This window comes from Pyrgilauda ruficollis, unplaced genomic scaffold (assembly GCF_017590135.1).
Source record: "Pyrgilauda ruficollis isolate IOZ18807 unplaced genomic scaffold, ASM1759013v1 scaffold15, whole genome shotgun sequence".
NCBI classification, from domain to species: domain Eukaryota; kingdom Metazoa; phylum Chordata; class Aves; order Passeriformes; family Passeridae; genus Pyrgilauda; species Pyrgilauda ruficollis.
In genome coordinates this window covers 13,126,327-13,139,135 of record NW_024513654.1, presented here as the reverse complement: position 1 = coordinate 13,139,135, position 12,809 = coordinate 13,126,327, and the positions used below count along the sequence as shown (strand labels likewise).

Below are 12,809 nucleotides of genomic sequence, written 5' to 3'. Positions count from 1 at the left end.
ATCTGACAGGGGTGAGGAGATGGTCAACCCTCTCCCCCCTGCCCCAGCCTTTCTGACAGCCTTTCCCAAGGAAGCCTGAAGAGATAATAAAGCTGTGTAGAAAATAGGATTAAGGTAATGAACAAGCACAGCGGAGTTTGATCTTTCAATAACGTAAAAGCCTGAGTGACAGGCAAATAAAAAAGCCAAGGCAACCTAGGCCACTGGGCCTCTGTTGAAATGGCTAGAGTGTCAAACTTATTCTTCCCTCTTCACCTGTCACAGCTGGAATGCACCATGCCACTGGGTCTTTTCCTCTGCAGGGACCTGTGTGTGAGCTGGTCGACTCGTCAGCCTGTGCAGGGTAGGAGGCTGAGTAGGAAGCATGGCTGGGACTCTAGCATGTAAATCCTGGTGTCATTATTCATAGAAAGGGAGTACAGAGCTGTCCTTCCAGGTCTTGACTCTCCATAAACTGTTCATCTTCCCAGCAGAGCTTTGGATCCATCTTCAAATGCTCCAGTGATTGCCAGAAGTGATCTTGTAGGGAATGCTGTCTGTTCTTTTGAGGCTTTTGAATGTTGTCTCCCTGGTCAGACTCCAGGAGTGAGAGTGTGGCATGGAAACTTAAAATCTTAGAGCCGCCCAGGACTTAAAAACTCCTCCCGTGCTCAGTGTGTCCTGATAACATCTGTTAGTCAGAGCCAGGGCCTCTGAGTTTGCTGCTTACCTTTTTCTTGTGGCCACAAAAGGACCCAGAGGCTACCCCGCAGAGGCTGAACATGGCAGGGATGTCTAAAAACAGAATCCAGGTAACTTCTGTAAAAAAAAAAAATTGGGAAGGGTAGAGTGATGTATAAGGTATGTTCTTGAAAACCACAGGATCCTTAGCACCACTGAGGTGTTTAGTGCTGACCAGGATCAGCTAGTTCCGTTAGGGAAGTTTTCTTTGTATCGGCGGGGGGGAATGGCACAGAAACAACAGTTTCTGTGCCATTCTCTTCCATTGGGGTAGGTGGTCTTTTTACCCAACAGCTGAGATCTGGAACGTGCTACAAAAGGATTTAAAGCTTAAATAACCTTTTGTGTACTGATCATCTTAGTTCCAGGCCAGATAAGTCCTCGGCTGATGCTTGTCGCTGTTGGTCATGGTATGTTTTGTATTTATGACCTTCGCTGTTCCCTGACCCTGGGGCAGCCATTCTCATCCCTCCAAGAGGAAGGGGATAATATCTTCACCTGTAAATATGTCCTGTCCTTTGAAAAGGGCTTGGCTGGTTTTGGTGTAGAGGAAATTTTTAGTGGGGAAAGGAAACGCCTCTTGCTGCATCCCGCTCCCACAACTGTCTTTCATTTCTGACTCTGCTGAGATGATGGCGTTGGATCAAAGCCACAACAGGCAGCAACAAGCAATTGTCAAGGGGGTCTAAAGCAAGGGAATGACTGCATAATGCCAAAACACTGTCTCTGATGGCTGAAATTCCAGCTGCTGCTACACCTGGCCCTGTCTCCTGTAATGAAGGAGGATTTAGATTTTTTTCATATGCTTTTGAAGCTGGCTAGCTGCACTTGTGGAGGACATCTCTCACCCCTCACATGCTGCCTTGTGCCATCTGATTGCTTTTAGATGTGGGGAAGTTGCTGTGCACTTATTCCCACTCTGGATCAAGGTGTGTGTATGTAGAAGCAGCTTTAAGTTCAGTGATTAGAGGCCTGCAAGGGGAGCAGTGAGCAATATGGGCAACACGATACTAACCTGTGTCCTTGCATCAAGTATCAGGACTTGCCAACTCCTTGTCCTCTTCCAAGTACTCTTGTCCTTCCTTTAGTGAAGGATATGATGGCAGCTGCCCCTCTTGCAGGTCAGGTTCCTCTGCTCACTTTTGCCTTTCTCTATTCAGACCGTCCTGTCTTGTTTGCCAGTGTGAGTGCGTGGCTCAACAGAACAGCCACTTAATGGCAAGCAAGAGAAAAGGAAACCTTATTCAATCCTCCTCCTCTTTTTTCTTCTTTCTATTGGCTTTGGGAGTTTAAACTCCTTGGAAGATGAGGGTCATGCACCACTGACAGCTCCAAGGCCAGCATTTGTTATTTGCCTGCAGAGGACTGTTGCTTCCCATGTTATTGGGGTGGTCTTGCATGTTGTTAAAAGACAAATGCCCCTGTCTCAAGGATGCATCTCCATAAGATAGAATAATCCAGAGGTCTCTTTGCAGCAACTCTTGGAGCTATTCTGCAAAGCCTGGCATTTGAAATGGACCAGTGATCTGTCTTACATGGTAGTCTTCGTGCTATAAACACTCTGAATGCACAGATCCTACAGTGTTATTCCTGTGACATGACATGACATGCTGCAGGGCACAAGAGCTCTGAAAACTGAACCAAAGTTAACTGTGCCCTGCAAGCCACCCAGATCCTCTGCCTTTTAAATAGCCAGTCTTTATCCAACTCCTCCCTCCTTTTGAAGGTATTTTTGGCAGAATGGAGATTTTGTTTGTTTGTTTTCTGGGTTTTTTTTGTTGTTGTTGTTGTTGTTTTTTTTTAAGTCCCCTCTAATTTCTTGTTCGGTTTTTCTCCTGCTCCTGAGCCCTTTGAAAGTAGCTTTATGCCGTCACTGACACCAAACTGACACTTTGCGTTTCCCCACTTCTTATCCCTTTATGGCAACAGATGTTGAAATTTTGTATCCCTTTTATCTGTCCCTCTTTGCCCTCTTCCTGTAATTAGGTTTCCCTTGTTAGCAGTACAAAGTGGCCCGGTTTGCTGCCTGGCCTTTTGAGCCATTGTGTCAGAGCACATTTTTTTCCTCCTCTTTCGGAAGAGTTCCTTCCCCCTTAAGTAATAGGCAGGGTGTGGGCCAGAGCTGTGGCTTTTTCTTGTTTCTTTGTTCTCCATTTATCTCTGCCACCCTTTTCAAAGAGATGGAGAAAAAAAATAGAGTGCGTGGAAGGGGAAGATACAGAGTTGCATTTCTTGACCATCAGGCCCCCTGCTCTTCAGGTGTTCAAGGCAGGTGCCTTTGATGTCTGCAGCTTTTGGGAAGGTGGGAGGTAGGGGATTCATGGGAGTGACTTGGGAGTGGAGGAGAAGCGTGATTCAGATGTGTGGATGGTGCCCTCAGCAGAGGGTTGGGAAGGAGTCTCAGGTAGCCAGGCAGCTGCTGAGCAGGTTAGTAATCTGTTCTGCCTATAGTGGAATTGCACTGTGCTCTTTCTTTCCAAGAGCCAGCATGAGTGTTACCATCTTTAAGCAGCTGGCTGAAATTTGCTAATGTGCTGCTGTTGTATTTCTAGTGTGTGTTTTCATGGGTCCATTGCTAGGTTACATCTGTCTGGGCCATGGAGGGGGCAAGAATGAGTTGCTGTCTTTTCAGCTTTTGGCTTATGTTGATCTGCATCCATTTTGGTGGCTCTTCATAGCCCACAGAGTTAAAATTTGTGCTCCCTGTACTGGTCTTAAACAGCAAGTGTAACTTGAGAGTTGAAGCATATAGCACTGAAGACTCAAGTCAGCTGATCACTAGTCAGCTGATGATTTCCTGTTTAAATCCAGTCCTTCTAGACTTTGTCTTCTGTTGTGCTCCAGTTTTTAATTGTGTGGAAGTAGATGAGTGAAATGAAAATCTGCAGGTCTAGTTCTTGGTTATAAGTCTTGCTGAATGTTTTCAATAAAAGTTTTTAATGTAGAAGCTTGGCTCAAGTCTTCTTAGTGTTGTGTTCTAAAATAATTTCTGTAGAAGAGCATTCTCTCCCCAGCTTTGAACTCCGAGGTTTGTGCAAGTTTGAGACCCTCTAATTTAATCAGCTGTTGGGTAAAGGAAGCACATATATTCAGAACTGGAGTTGGTAGATCAAAAGGAAAGGTGACTAACTCCAAGAAGTGTGGGGTGTCTGTTTCACCCCGGCATTTAAACTGGATTTATCTGTCCCTCTTTGCCCTCTTCCACCCACAGAGAATGGGTGTATATGTCTGATAACAGGAAAGACAAGCAAATGTTACCTGTCACTTATACCAGTTTCACTGAGTTTGGGGAGCAGCAGAATAAATGTAGTAGATGTGGAATACCCTTTCCAGCCCTGCTTTTCTTTAGATTCATATACCAGGCATCTTTTTTTGCCAAGGAAGCTCCTCCACGTTTTGTGGGAAAGTGACTCCCTATTCCTTTCAGACTTGCATTTCTTTCTCAGCAACTCTGTCGTGGCTAAACAGTTTTAAATCACAATGACCAATCCAGACCTTGAGATCTTGAGTGTTGTTGGAAGCAGGACACCAGCCCTATGGCTGGCTTGAGCCCATTCTGGAGAAAGCTTGCTCGTCCATGGAACCTCTTAAGTGGTGGTTTCTTGGATGACTGTCCCTTTTAGAAGACTTTGTTGGGCTCTCAACTCTGTCTCCTGTCTATAACGGATAGCTTCAGTCTTGTCTGTGCAATGTATTCCCATGGTATACATGTTTTCTCAAAACTGAGGTCTTGTTGTTCTTTACTGATTTCTGCTTGGGCTTTGGTTTTGTGACACTATGTTTCTGAACTCTCTCACATAAGCTTCTCCCTTCTTTTTGTTAAGAGGGCTCTGGTCCATCTTACCCTAAATGTAAAATCATTGTACGAGGAGAAACATACAGGTGCTTATCCTAAATCCTTTCTTCCCCATGGCAGTCTTGGCCCTATCTCACTAGAAAGGACCAGGAGGCCAGCTCCTGCCTTTTGGATGTGTGCATGTTCAGGGCATGCTGCAGCCTTTGAACTCTTGTTCAGGCATATTTATGACAACTTTACAAGGCCCTGAACAATCAGAGAGCATGGGTGGGGGCTGGACACTCCAAGCACATCAATCAGTTTCATCCCTCTGAGCCAAAGCAAAAGTAATCTTTATTTTTCCCTGGGTTGAGAGAGAATCAACAGAGGCAAGAGAGAAGAATGGGAAGGAGTGAATGAGGAACCCCCTCTGTCACTGGCTAGTGGTAGCTCATTTAAACAGATGGCTTTGTTTTGATTTGGACTCTCCATTTTTTTGTCTCCCCACTAAAGGAGACCTGCAGAGCTCTGTCCAGAAAGGGAGCAATACAGCCGCCTGTTCCCACACAAGTGGGGCGAAAGGCGAGAGGCTTTGAGAATTCCCTGCTTCTTTTCCTCGCCTCCCCCTTTTTCTCTTCCTCCAAGAAATCACAGTTTGAGAATTCCCCCCTACTCCTCCCGTTGGAAAGAAAGACAGAGAAGACATTCTTGACATTCTTTGCAGAGAAAAGGGGTTAAATGTCTGAATTTGGGGGTCACCATGTTATACAAATTGCAATCTAATCGTTTTTACAAGAACACACGTGTGCTAAGAAAAGGAGCCATGGACAAGAAAGAAAAGGGGATAGACAACCTTTTTTGTCCTGTCTTCTTTTTTTTTCCCCTCAAGGTTTTGGACTATTGTCATGTCCTGTCTCTCTCCCCTCCTCACCCCCGAGAGGGAGAACATTGGTTTTATAGTTAAATTGGTTCGTAAAGCAGAAGGGCTTGGTGCCATTTCTGTTTGTTTTCCCAAATAAAAGCCCCAGCAGGGTCTCTTTTGCACCGTTGTGGCTTTATTTGAAGAAACTGGCTTTTTCCCATAGCCCAGTGTGTCAGTTTATCCTCTGAACTTAACCTTACGGGAACCCGAACAACAAAAACTCACAGGGTCCCAGAGCTGGAAAGGTAAAGAAATTGTATCTTTTTATTGGACCATTTAAAATGTGTGTGGGCCAATTCAGAGAAAGCAGAAGAAAAGAAGGCAAAACTCCCTTTTCTGTCTCTCCTCTCAACACAATCTCAGACCGTCGTTGGTGTCTTTCCCCCCTACTGCCTCGAGTCCCTTCAGCTGCACTGAGGAATCAGAGAGAGGCATTTGGCCTGAAAATCACTTGAAGCAGCATCTCTGAGCCATTTCACTTGGAGGTGCTCCCTCAAAATTCCCCAGTCCAATCCAACACCTCCATGCAGGAATTAGTAGCCTGGTCTAAATGCAGGGGCAGCTTTGGGGTAGGATAGAAGACTAACTTTGCCAAGGATCTGCATTTCTCCCTATGTACAATACAGATATTGTTTGATCAAGCCTTTCCCTTCTTAGCATAAGTTGCTGCATCCTCTCAGTGCCTCAGCTGCTATTGCAAAGCACCTAGAAGAGACAGCAGCTCAGCCCTTATCTTTGGTTTTGGTGCACTTTCCTAATTGGGTGACAGAAATTCTGCAAATGCTACACTTGGGATAATTATTTTTAAATGGATTTGTTTTCCTTTCTTGTTGTTTGATACTCAGATCAAATATCCCAGTGTTTGGAACTTAATAGGGCTCTTTATACCTTTTTTTTTAAAGTATATGCTTCCCCCCTGTCTTGTTTCAAATAGTTATTGGGGCTGAAATACTGGTTTACAGCTCTCTTTGGTTTCTGAACAGTCATCTGCTTATGTGCAGGTTCTCCTCTTTGATGGATGATCACAGTTCACAGATGAGGATTCCAGAGCAAGTGAATTGTCCTCAGTTTTGCACATCTCTGTTTTCAACAGATGTTCAAATTCAGCAGTTTCCTAGAGTTCACATATTTATATAATATCAATTCTAGTGAATTGGGGTCACCAGAAATTGAGGGTACGGAGAAAAATGTTGTTTCATTCCAGCATTTGGAGTGTAGTTTCTTGTGTACTGGAGACAGCTGGGCAAGATACTCAGCAAATGGGCAAGTTCCAGGGAGGTAGGTGCAGACTTCTTTTGGACTCTGACTACCAGAAAGATCTCAAGGAGATCCTCAGCTTTTATGGCCACACAAATAGTTGCAGTGGCTTGAAAGGCTGTATATAACTTTAACTTGAAGCTGTTTTTAAAAAAGGACAAGAACTTAAAGAAACAAGACTGTTTCTTCTCTTCACTTTGCTTCCGGGCTGCCTGTCTTCTGGAGGTATCAGGATAGCTATGCTCCTGGCTAGATTTCTAGCATGGAAAGGAAGGAATGAAATGTGGAAATCCTAAATAAATATCTGATTTTAAAAGTAATTTTTTAAAGTCTTCTTTTTGAAGAACTTGGAAACTGATTGAGATGAATCAAAGGATTCTCTATAGTGTCTGAACAAAATGCCTTTCATTGTTGGACTCATCAGTTGGATACATTTACCAGGCACATCGACCTGGTTTAAACATCTTGTTCTATCACCAAGGAGTACGGAGCCTAGTTCCAACACAGCTTTCCTGTACTAGGGATGAAATAGACTGCTGGATTTGCTCTGGCTCTGTTCCTTGTGGGCAGCTACTGGATTAGTGCCAATATTATTCAGTCTGTCTAGATGCTTAACAGGAAGTATGAAAAATTAGGACTATTATGAGATTCCTCACCACTCGAGGCTTACTTGTGTTTGTAGGTGCTGCATTGGCCCCAGTGGTTTGTGGTTAAAGTGCTGAAATTGAGAGCTCTTGCTCTAGAGTGGTCTTTCCAGAAGACTTGCACTGTCACATTTGTGATTCTGCCTCACAGAGCTTCCCCGGTGCAGAATTGTTTCTGTTGCTGCCACCCAGCACTGGGCTGTTCAGTACAAAGACAAGCAAAGCTCCAACCATCTGCACAGGTAACCTGGCTTGCCTGAAGAAGACCTGGGAGCAAAACAGCTACTTGCTACTGCTGGAGGGCCATGGCAGGGTGGGGAGATGGTGTGGCCCTTCTATATTTGGGCTCACTTAGTCTTCATAGACACTTCCTGACTACCTTCACAGCCCGTAACAAGGACAGGGCCTCTGAAGTACTGAGGATCAGCCTACCTGGGATTTGAAAAGTGTTTAGGTGAAAAAGGGACCACAGATTAAAGAAGGCAGCTATTTCCTGCTGTGTTTGGCTGATGCTGGTGAAAAAGGTCCAAAATAGCTGTGCCATCTATTTCTGTCCCTCATGGAGAAGGTATCTTTTGTCCCTCTAAGTTTTTACAAACCATTGGTGATGTGCTGGTGTAGCTGCTGCTGTTCTGTTGCCTGTTCATGGATTATCTTGGTCCTTTATGGGTTATTAAGGATTAGCTGTGGGTTTTGCTCCCAAGAAAGGGGGAAGCTGTTCAGGTATGAGGTTCAAGGGAAGGGATTATTTGGGATAACCAAGAGTGGACAATTTGTGGACACTAACTTGTGATCCCAAGACTGGAAGAGTTGTGGTGGCAGAATTCCCTTCCCAGCATGGGCTCAACATGGCTATGTATGCTGCAGGCGCATAGAGCTAGTCTGGCATGGTGATAGCTGTCCAGAGACACTTTAATCTGCTGAATAAGGGGGAAATACAAATCGTGTTATGCATCTTTTTCACCTTAAGTGTGCCCATGCCAGAACACATTGGTGTTTTGTTTGTGTCCCTAGTGTAGAGCACAGTAAATTTTCCCCTGGTGCCAGATGGTTAAGTGCTTCACTGTAGCAACTACCACATTGCCTCTGTAAATTGCCAAAGAGCTGCTCCTGTTTCCAAGGGCTGTAGATCCCGCCTGAGAGCTGCTTTGGCTGACCTGTTCTTGGGCCAGGAGAAATGAATTGATTAACAAACCAGCAAAGCAAGGTTTACTTTGCTGCAGTAAGTTGCAAATTTCTGTGCTCATTTTATGCCTACAGAGAAAAGCTAATCCTTTTCTTTTCTGCTTCCTTTTTTTGTTGCCTTTTCTTTCATTTTGTTGCCTGGGATGGAAATGTAAGCAGACAGAGGAAAACTGGTGTGATTCTGTTGAAGTGCTTGGGTACCACTGCAGTGAGGTGTGAAGGCATGGAGAAACACTGGGAGTGAAGCGCCTGGGTGGTGCTCAGGGTCCAAGCTGCTGGTGCTGCCTAGAGCTTGCTGGGGTAGCTCACCTCTTGGGGGTAACTCCTTGCTCCTGCCTGAGCAACCGGCAGAAGATTCTGTCAGTTGGGCAGTCTGGCCTCTTATGCATCTCACAGGTAGTCCAAGGATTCTTGTCTGGGAGAGCAGCTGACTCCTTCTCACACCTCTGTTGTATGTCTTACAACTCTGGGCCACACATCTTGTAGGATGAAGAAGTTTTTGCAGAAGCCTTGATAAGGGCTGTGTGGATGTCCATTTGTCCTGCTGGCTTTGCAGAATGGCAGATGGAGGGGATCTGTGTGCTTGGAAAGGGTGGGGGAGTGCCAGAGCACTCACATCCATCCATGTCTCACTCCACAGTGGATCTGATGACCCATCCGTGCCAACCAAACCCCACTGCTTTTCCTCACAGTGCTCAAACCTTGAGTGCTTCAATCTGTCAGCCCACAGACAGGTGCAGAATTGCTGCTGGGTTGGTTTACAAGTAACCTTCCAAGGGTTAATGTGTTGTGAGAAGGTTGCAAAGGGCTGAAGCCTGGAATCCCCTCTATTCCATGCCTGGAGAAACACAAAGTCCAATAAGCCAGCACCCCTGGATTCGTGTTGGGGGGGATTAATTCATGCACTTGATGTTAAAGCTTGTCCGAGAGGTTTGCATGGGGGGGCCATTGCTAGGGCTGGTTGGCCTCTCTAAATGGTTGCTAGGGCCCTGGCATCAAGGTCCAATGTAGCTGCCCACAGCCACGGTCACGGAGGGAATTACACAGCCACAAAGAAATTGTTATTCTACATAATCTGCTCTTTGGAGAGTGACTGTGGGGAAACAGGCTGGCCCCAGCATGCCGCCAGCTCTGTGATCATAGAAGCGTGCTGGCTGCAAAGATCGGCCAGGGCTCGCCTTCTGATCTGGGGACACCAGGGCTCGAGGCGCTAATCTGCTTTATCAGCGATTTCTCTCTCCTGACACAAAGGTGTTTACTTGTTTTAACATCTCCCAGGACTCTATTTCTCCTTTTGTGTGGTCTTTATCCCCCGACGAGGGCTTTAGCCCAGATTACAGACAGAATTAAGGCATTTGGCGATGTGCCTCAGAACTGTGTGATGCTGGATCAAGGAGCAGAATGTAACAAAATAATGGAGGGAGATGCTGAGAGTGACCCCACTGTGGGATCCTTGCTGTTGGCTTTCAGGACTGCTTCATTGTCCTGAGAACCAGGAGGCTGTTGGTGAGGGGTGGCCATGCAGCAGAGTTTGAAAAGCAGGAGCTTCAAGTTTTATTGTGTCCAGCATTTTTGATGTAGAGGGTGTCAGGAGAAGGAGAAGGAAAAAAAGGAGGGTTTGCAATAGGTGGTCATTTCAAGAAGCTGGGCAGATTGTCCACTCCATTCCCAAGAGTCTGTCATGTCCGAATACCACTGGCTGCTGCAGCAGGTGGAATGACACCTGGACAGGCTGTGCCATGCACCTGATGCAATTCCATGGGACCCAGGAAGCGGCTCAAGCTTCTTCTTGAAGTCTGGCAGGCTGGGACCTCACCAGGCACCAGGTGAGCTGCTGGTTCTTCATATAAACAAGCAGCAGAGTGATACCACCACAAAGGACTCAGGATAGAGCTTCATGGAGATCTTGCTTTTGCTCTTTCACTGCAGGCAAGGAATTAAAAAGGAGGAAAGGGTCAAAAAAAGGAGAAAAATCTAGCCTTGGGAAGGTCATCTCCAGATGACTGATCACTGGGGTGGTTGCTTTTGGCGTTCAGCCCCAGATATGGTGTTTGTAGAATGTGGTATAACTGGAGGGGGTTGAGGAGAGCAGCCATGGCAGACTGGGTTGGGAAAGTCTGATTTGCCTGTGGATCTGTGCTGTGTGTCAAAGATCTAGGGAAATACCCCAGTGGACAGTATTTTGAAGGACAGAGTATGGGATGGGATTGAACACGTAAGTAGCTCTTGCAGACTATTTGGAGTCTGACTAAGCTGGGAGTTGTCTCCTGTGGAAGTGGAGCCATATAATTCAGAATGGGATCCCATTCTGCTGGGGGTCAGCTGCGCCTGTACCTTGGCTCTTCCTCTTCCAGCTGGGACTCCTGCTGGTCACCCTTCATGACCCTTCATGGTTAGTGGCCCAACCAATAGCAGAAGCTGGGGGTGGGAGAGGAAAACTGTGTGGGCTTTTGTATTCTGTTATATCACAGAAATGAGATCTGGAAGATTTCTGTGACACCATCTCTGCTCTGGCCAGCTGAACTGGAAGGGCTTTTTGCTCTGAATGACTCTTCCCCTCATGTGTTTCATTGCAGTGGCGAGCTGTTGACCTGTTTAGGGACTGACTTCCACCGTGGAGCTGGAGTCCTGGATGTGTTCTACGAAACCCCCTCCCTTCTCCTTTCTTGTGGGTATGACACCTACATCCGCTACTGGGACATACGGACCAGCACCAGGTGAGCCTGCCTTGCTGGCATCTGGGGCCCACGCAAGGCTCCTGGACTGTCCTTGTGCAGCGTCTGGGAACAGCTCTCACTGACTTAGCTCCTTCAGGCAAAGTGGATGGAGGAGTGGAGGCTCAGCCCTGCTCTGGTTTGTGTTGCCTTTGCAGGAAGTGCGTCCAGGAGTGGGAAGAGCCCCATGACAGTGCCCTGTACTGCATAAGGAGCGATAAGAACCATATGATTGCCAGCGGCTCTTCCTACTACGGTGTGGTACGCCTCTGGGATAAGCGACAGACTCGGTGCCTGCAGGTGAGCACCAGTGGGAGACTGAGCAGCAGCAGAGCTTCTCAGCTGTTCTCTGGCAGCCCAGTGTGCATGCCTTGTGGGAAGAAGAAAGAGGGGCTGCTGGGCTGTCTTTGGGGCTAGTCCACCATGGCAAACCTACCCTATATGCAGGGAAAACCTGCTTTCTCAGACATCGCAGCCTTTGGATCTGTAACACCACCCAGCATCTCTGGGCTGACCTTGTTTCTGAAAGGTTGATTTTCCTGTTGCTTGCAGAGCTTTCACCTGTCTTCACCCACCAGCAGCCCAGTGTACTGCCTCCGTTTCAGTACCACCCACCTGTACGCTGCCCTGGCGTCAGCCCTGCACGTCCTGGACTTCACGGCCTTGTGAAGGGCACCACAGCTGCTTCTGGTGACCCCAACTCAGCAGAGCTGACACTTGGCTCAGGGAATTGCAGGGCAGGAGAGGTGAGAAAAGGCCCACAAGGCTTCTGAAGGGACTTCTTTGCTTGCCAGAAAGCTACAATAAAGAGTGCACAAAGGGCCAAACTTTCTCAACCTTACCTGCCTGTTAGTGAAAATAATAGGCCAATTGTCCTTTACCCTTTTTATTTTGTGCAAGTCGGGAATTGTTTTATTAACTGTGTTACTTTTTTTCTTTTTCTTTCTCCTTCCTTTTTTTTTTCCTGTGGATACATCATTTGAGGGGCAAGTTGAGCCAGGATGCCCCATCAGCTGTGTGCTGGTCAGTTTGAGATCAGCCAAGCTCTAAGCATGTGAAACAAGACTAGGCTGTGTGTGGGGTGAACTGATTTGGTGGAAGGGAAAGGTGCCTGGAGCGAGGCCCACCTTTCTCCTTAAACTTGCTGTTCTGACAGCTGCTTGTGTTGTCCTTCACAGCCAAGAGCAACAATTGAGCTAAAAGCAGAGCCAGCCTTGCTTTCAGTGTGCCTCCCCAAGTTGGCCGTCAGGTCAGGCTATGCACTTGGCAGGGCTGAAATGGTCGTGTTTTGCTAAATAAAACTGAAATGAAACAAAAGAGATTGTATGTTTTGTTTCAAGTTCTGAAGGAGCTGTGATGTTACCTGCTGATTGCAGAGGCCTGGGTGGGTGGGGGAGGTTGGACCTATTTTCAGATGCTGTCTCCATGTCTTATAGATCTCTCTCCCTGGCTAGACCCTGTGACACTGCTGCATTGAAGGTTCCTGGGAGCTTGGATCTCCTGTCACTTTTTCAAACAAGAATTCAAAAAGTAGGATCTGTTACTTATTTGGTGCCTGCTTAATGAAGCAGCAAAACCAGACTAGTATGAAC

General features: G+C 46.6%; 1 protein-coding gene across 2 annotated transcripts in view; it reads left to right on the top strand.

Moving 5' to 3' along the window:
• FBXW4 (F-box and WD repeat domain containing 4) overlaps positions 1–12,534 on the top strand; it is a 59,361-nt gene extending 46,827 nt beyond the window's left edge. For both annotated transcript variants that reach the window (XM_041461575.1, XM_041461574.1), the window contains 3 exons: positions 11,080–11,220; positions 11,376–11,517; positions 11,770–12,534. In XM_041461575.1, coding sequence (XP_041317509.1) covers positions 11,080–11,220; positions 11,376–11,517; positions 11,770–11,886 — 400 coding nt within the window. In that variant the 3' untranslated portion in view covers positions 11,887–12,534. The remainder of the gene's footprint in view (positions 1–11,079; positions 11,221–11,375; positions 11,518–11,769) is intronic.
• Positions 12,535–12,809: the final 275 nt, after the last annotated feature.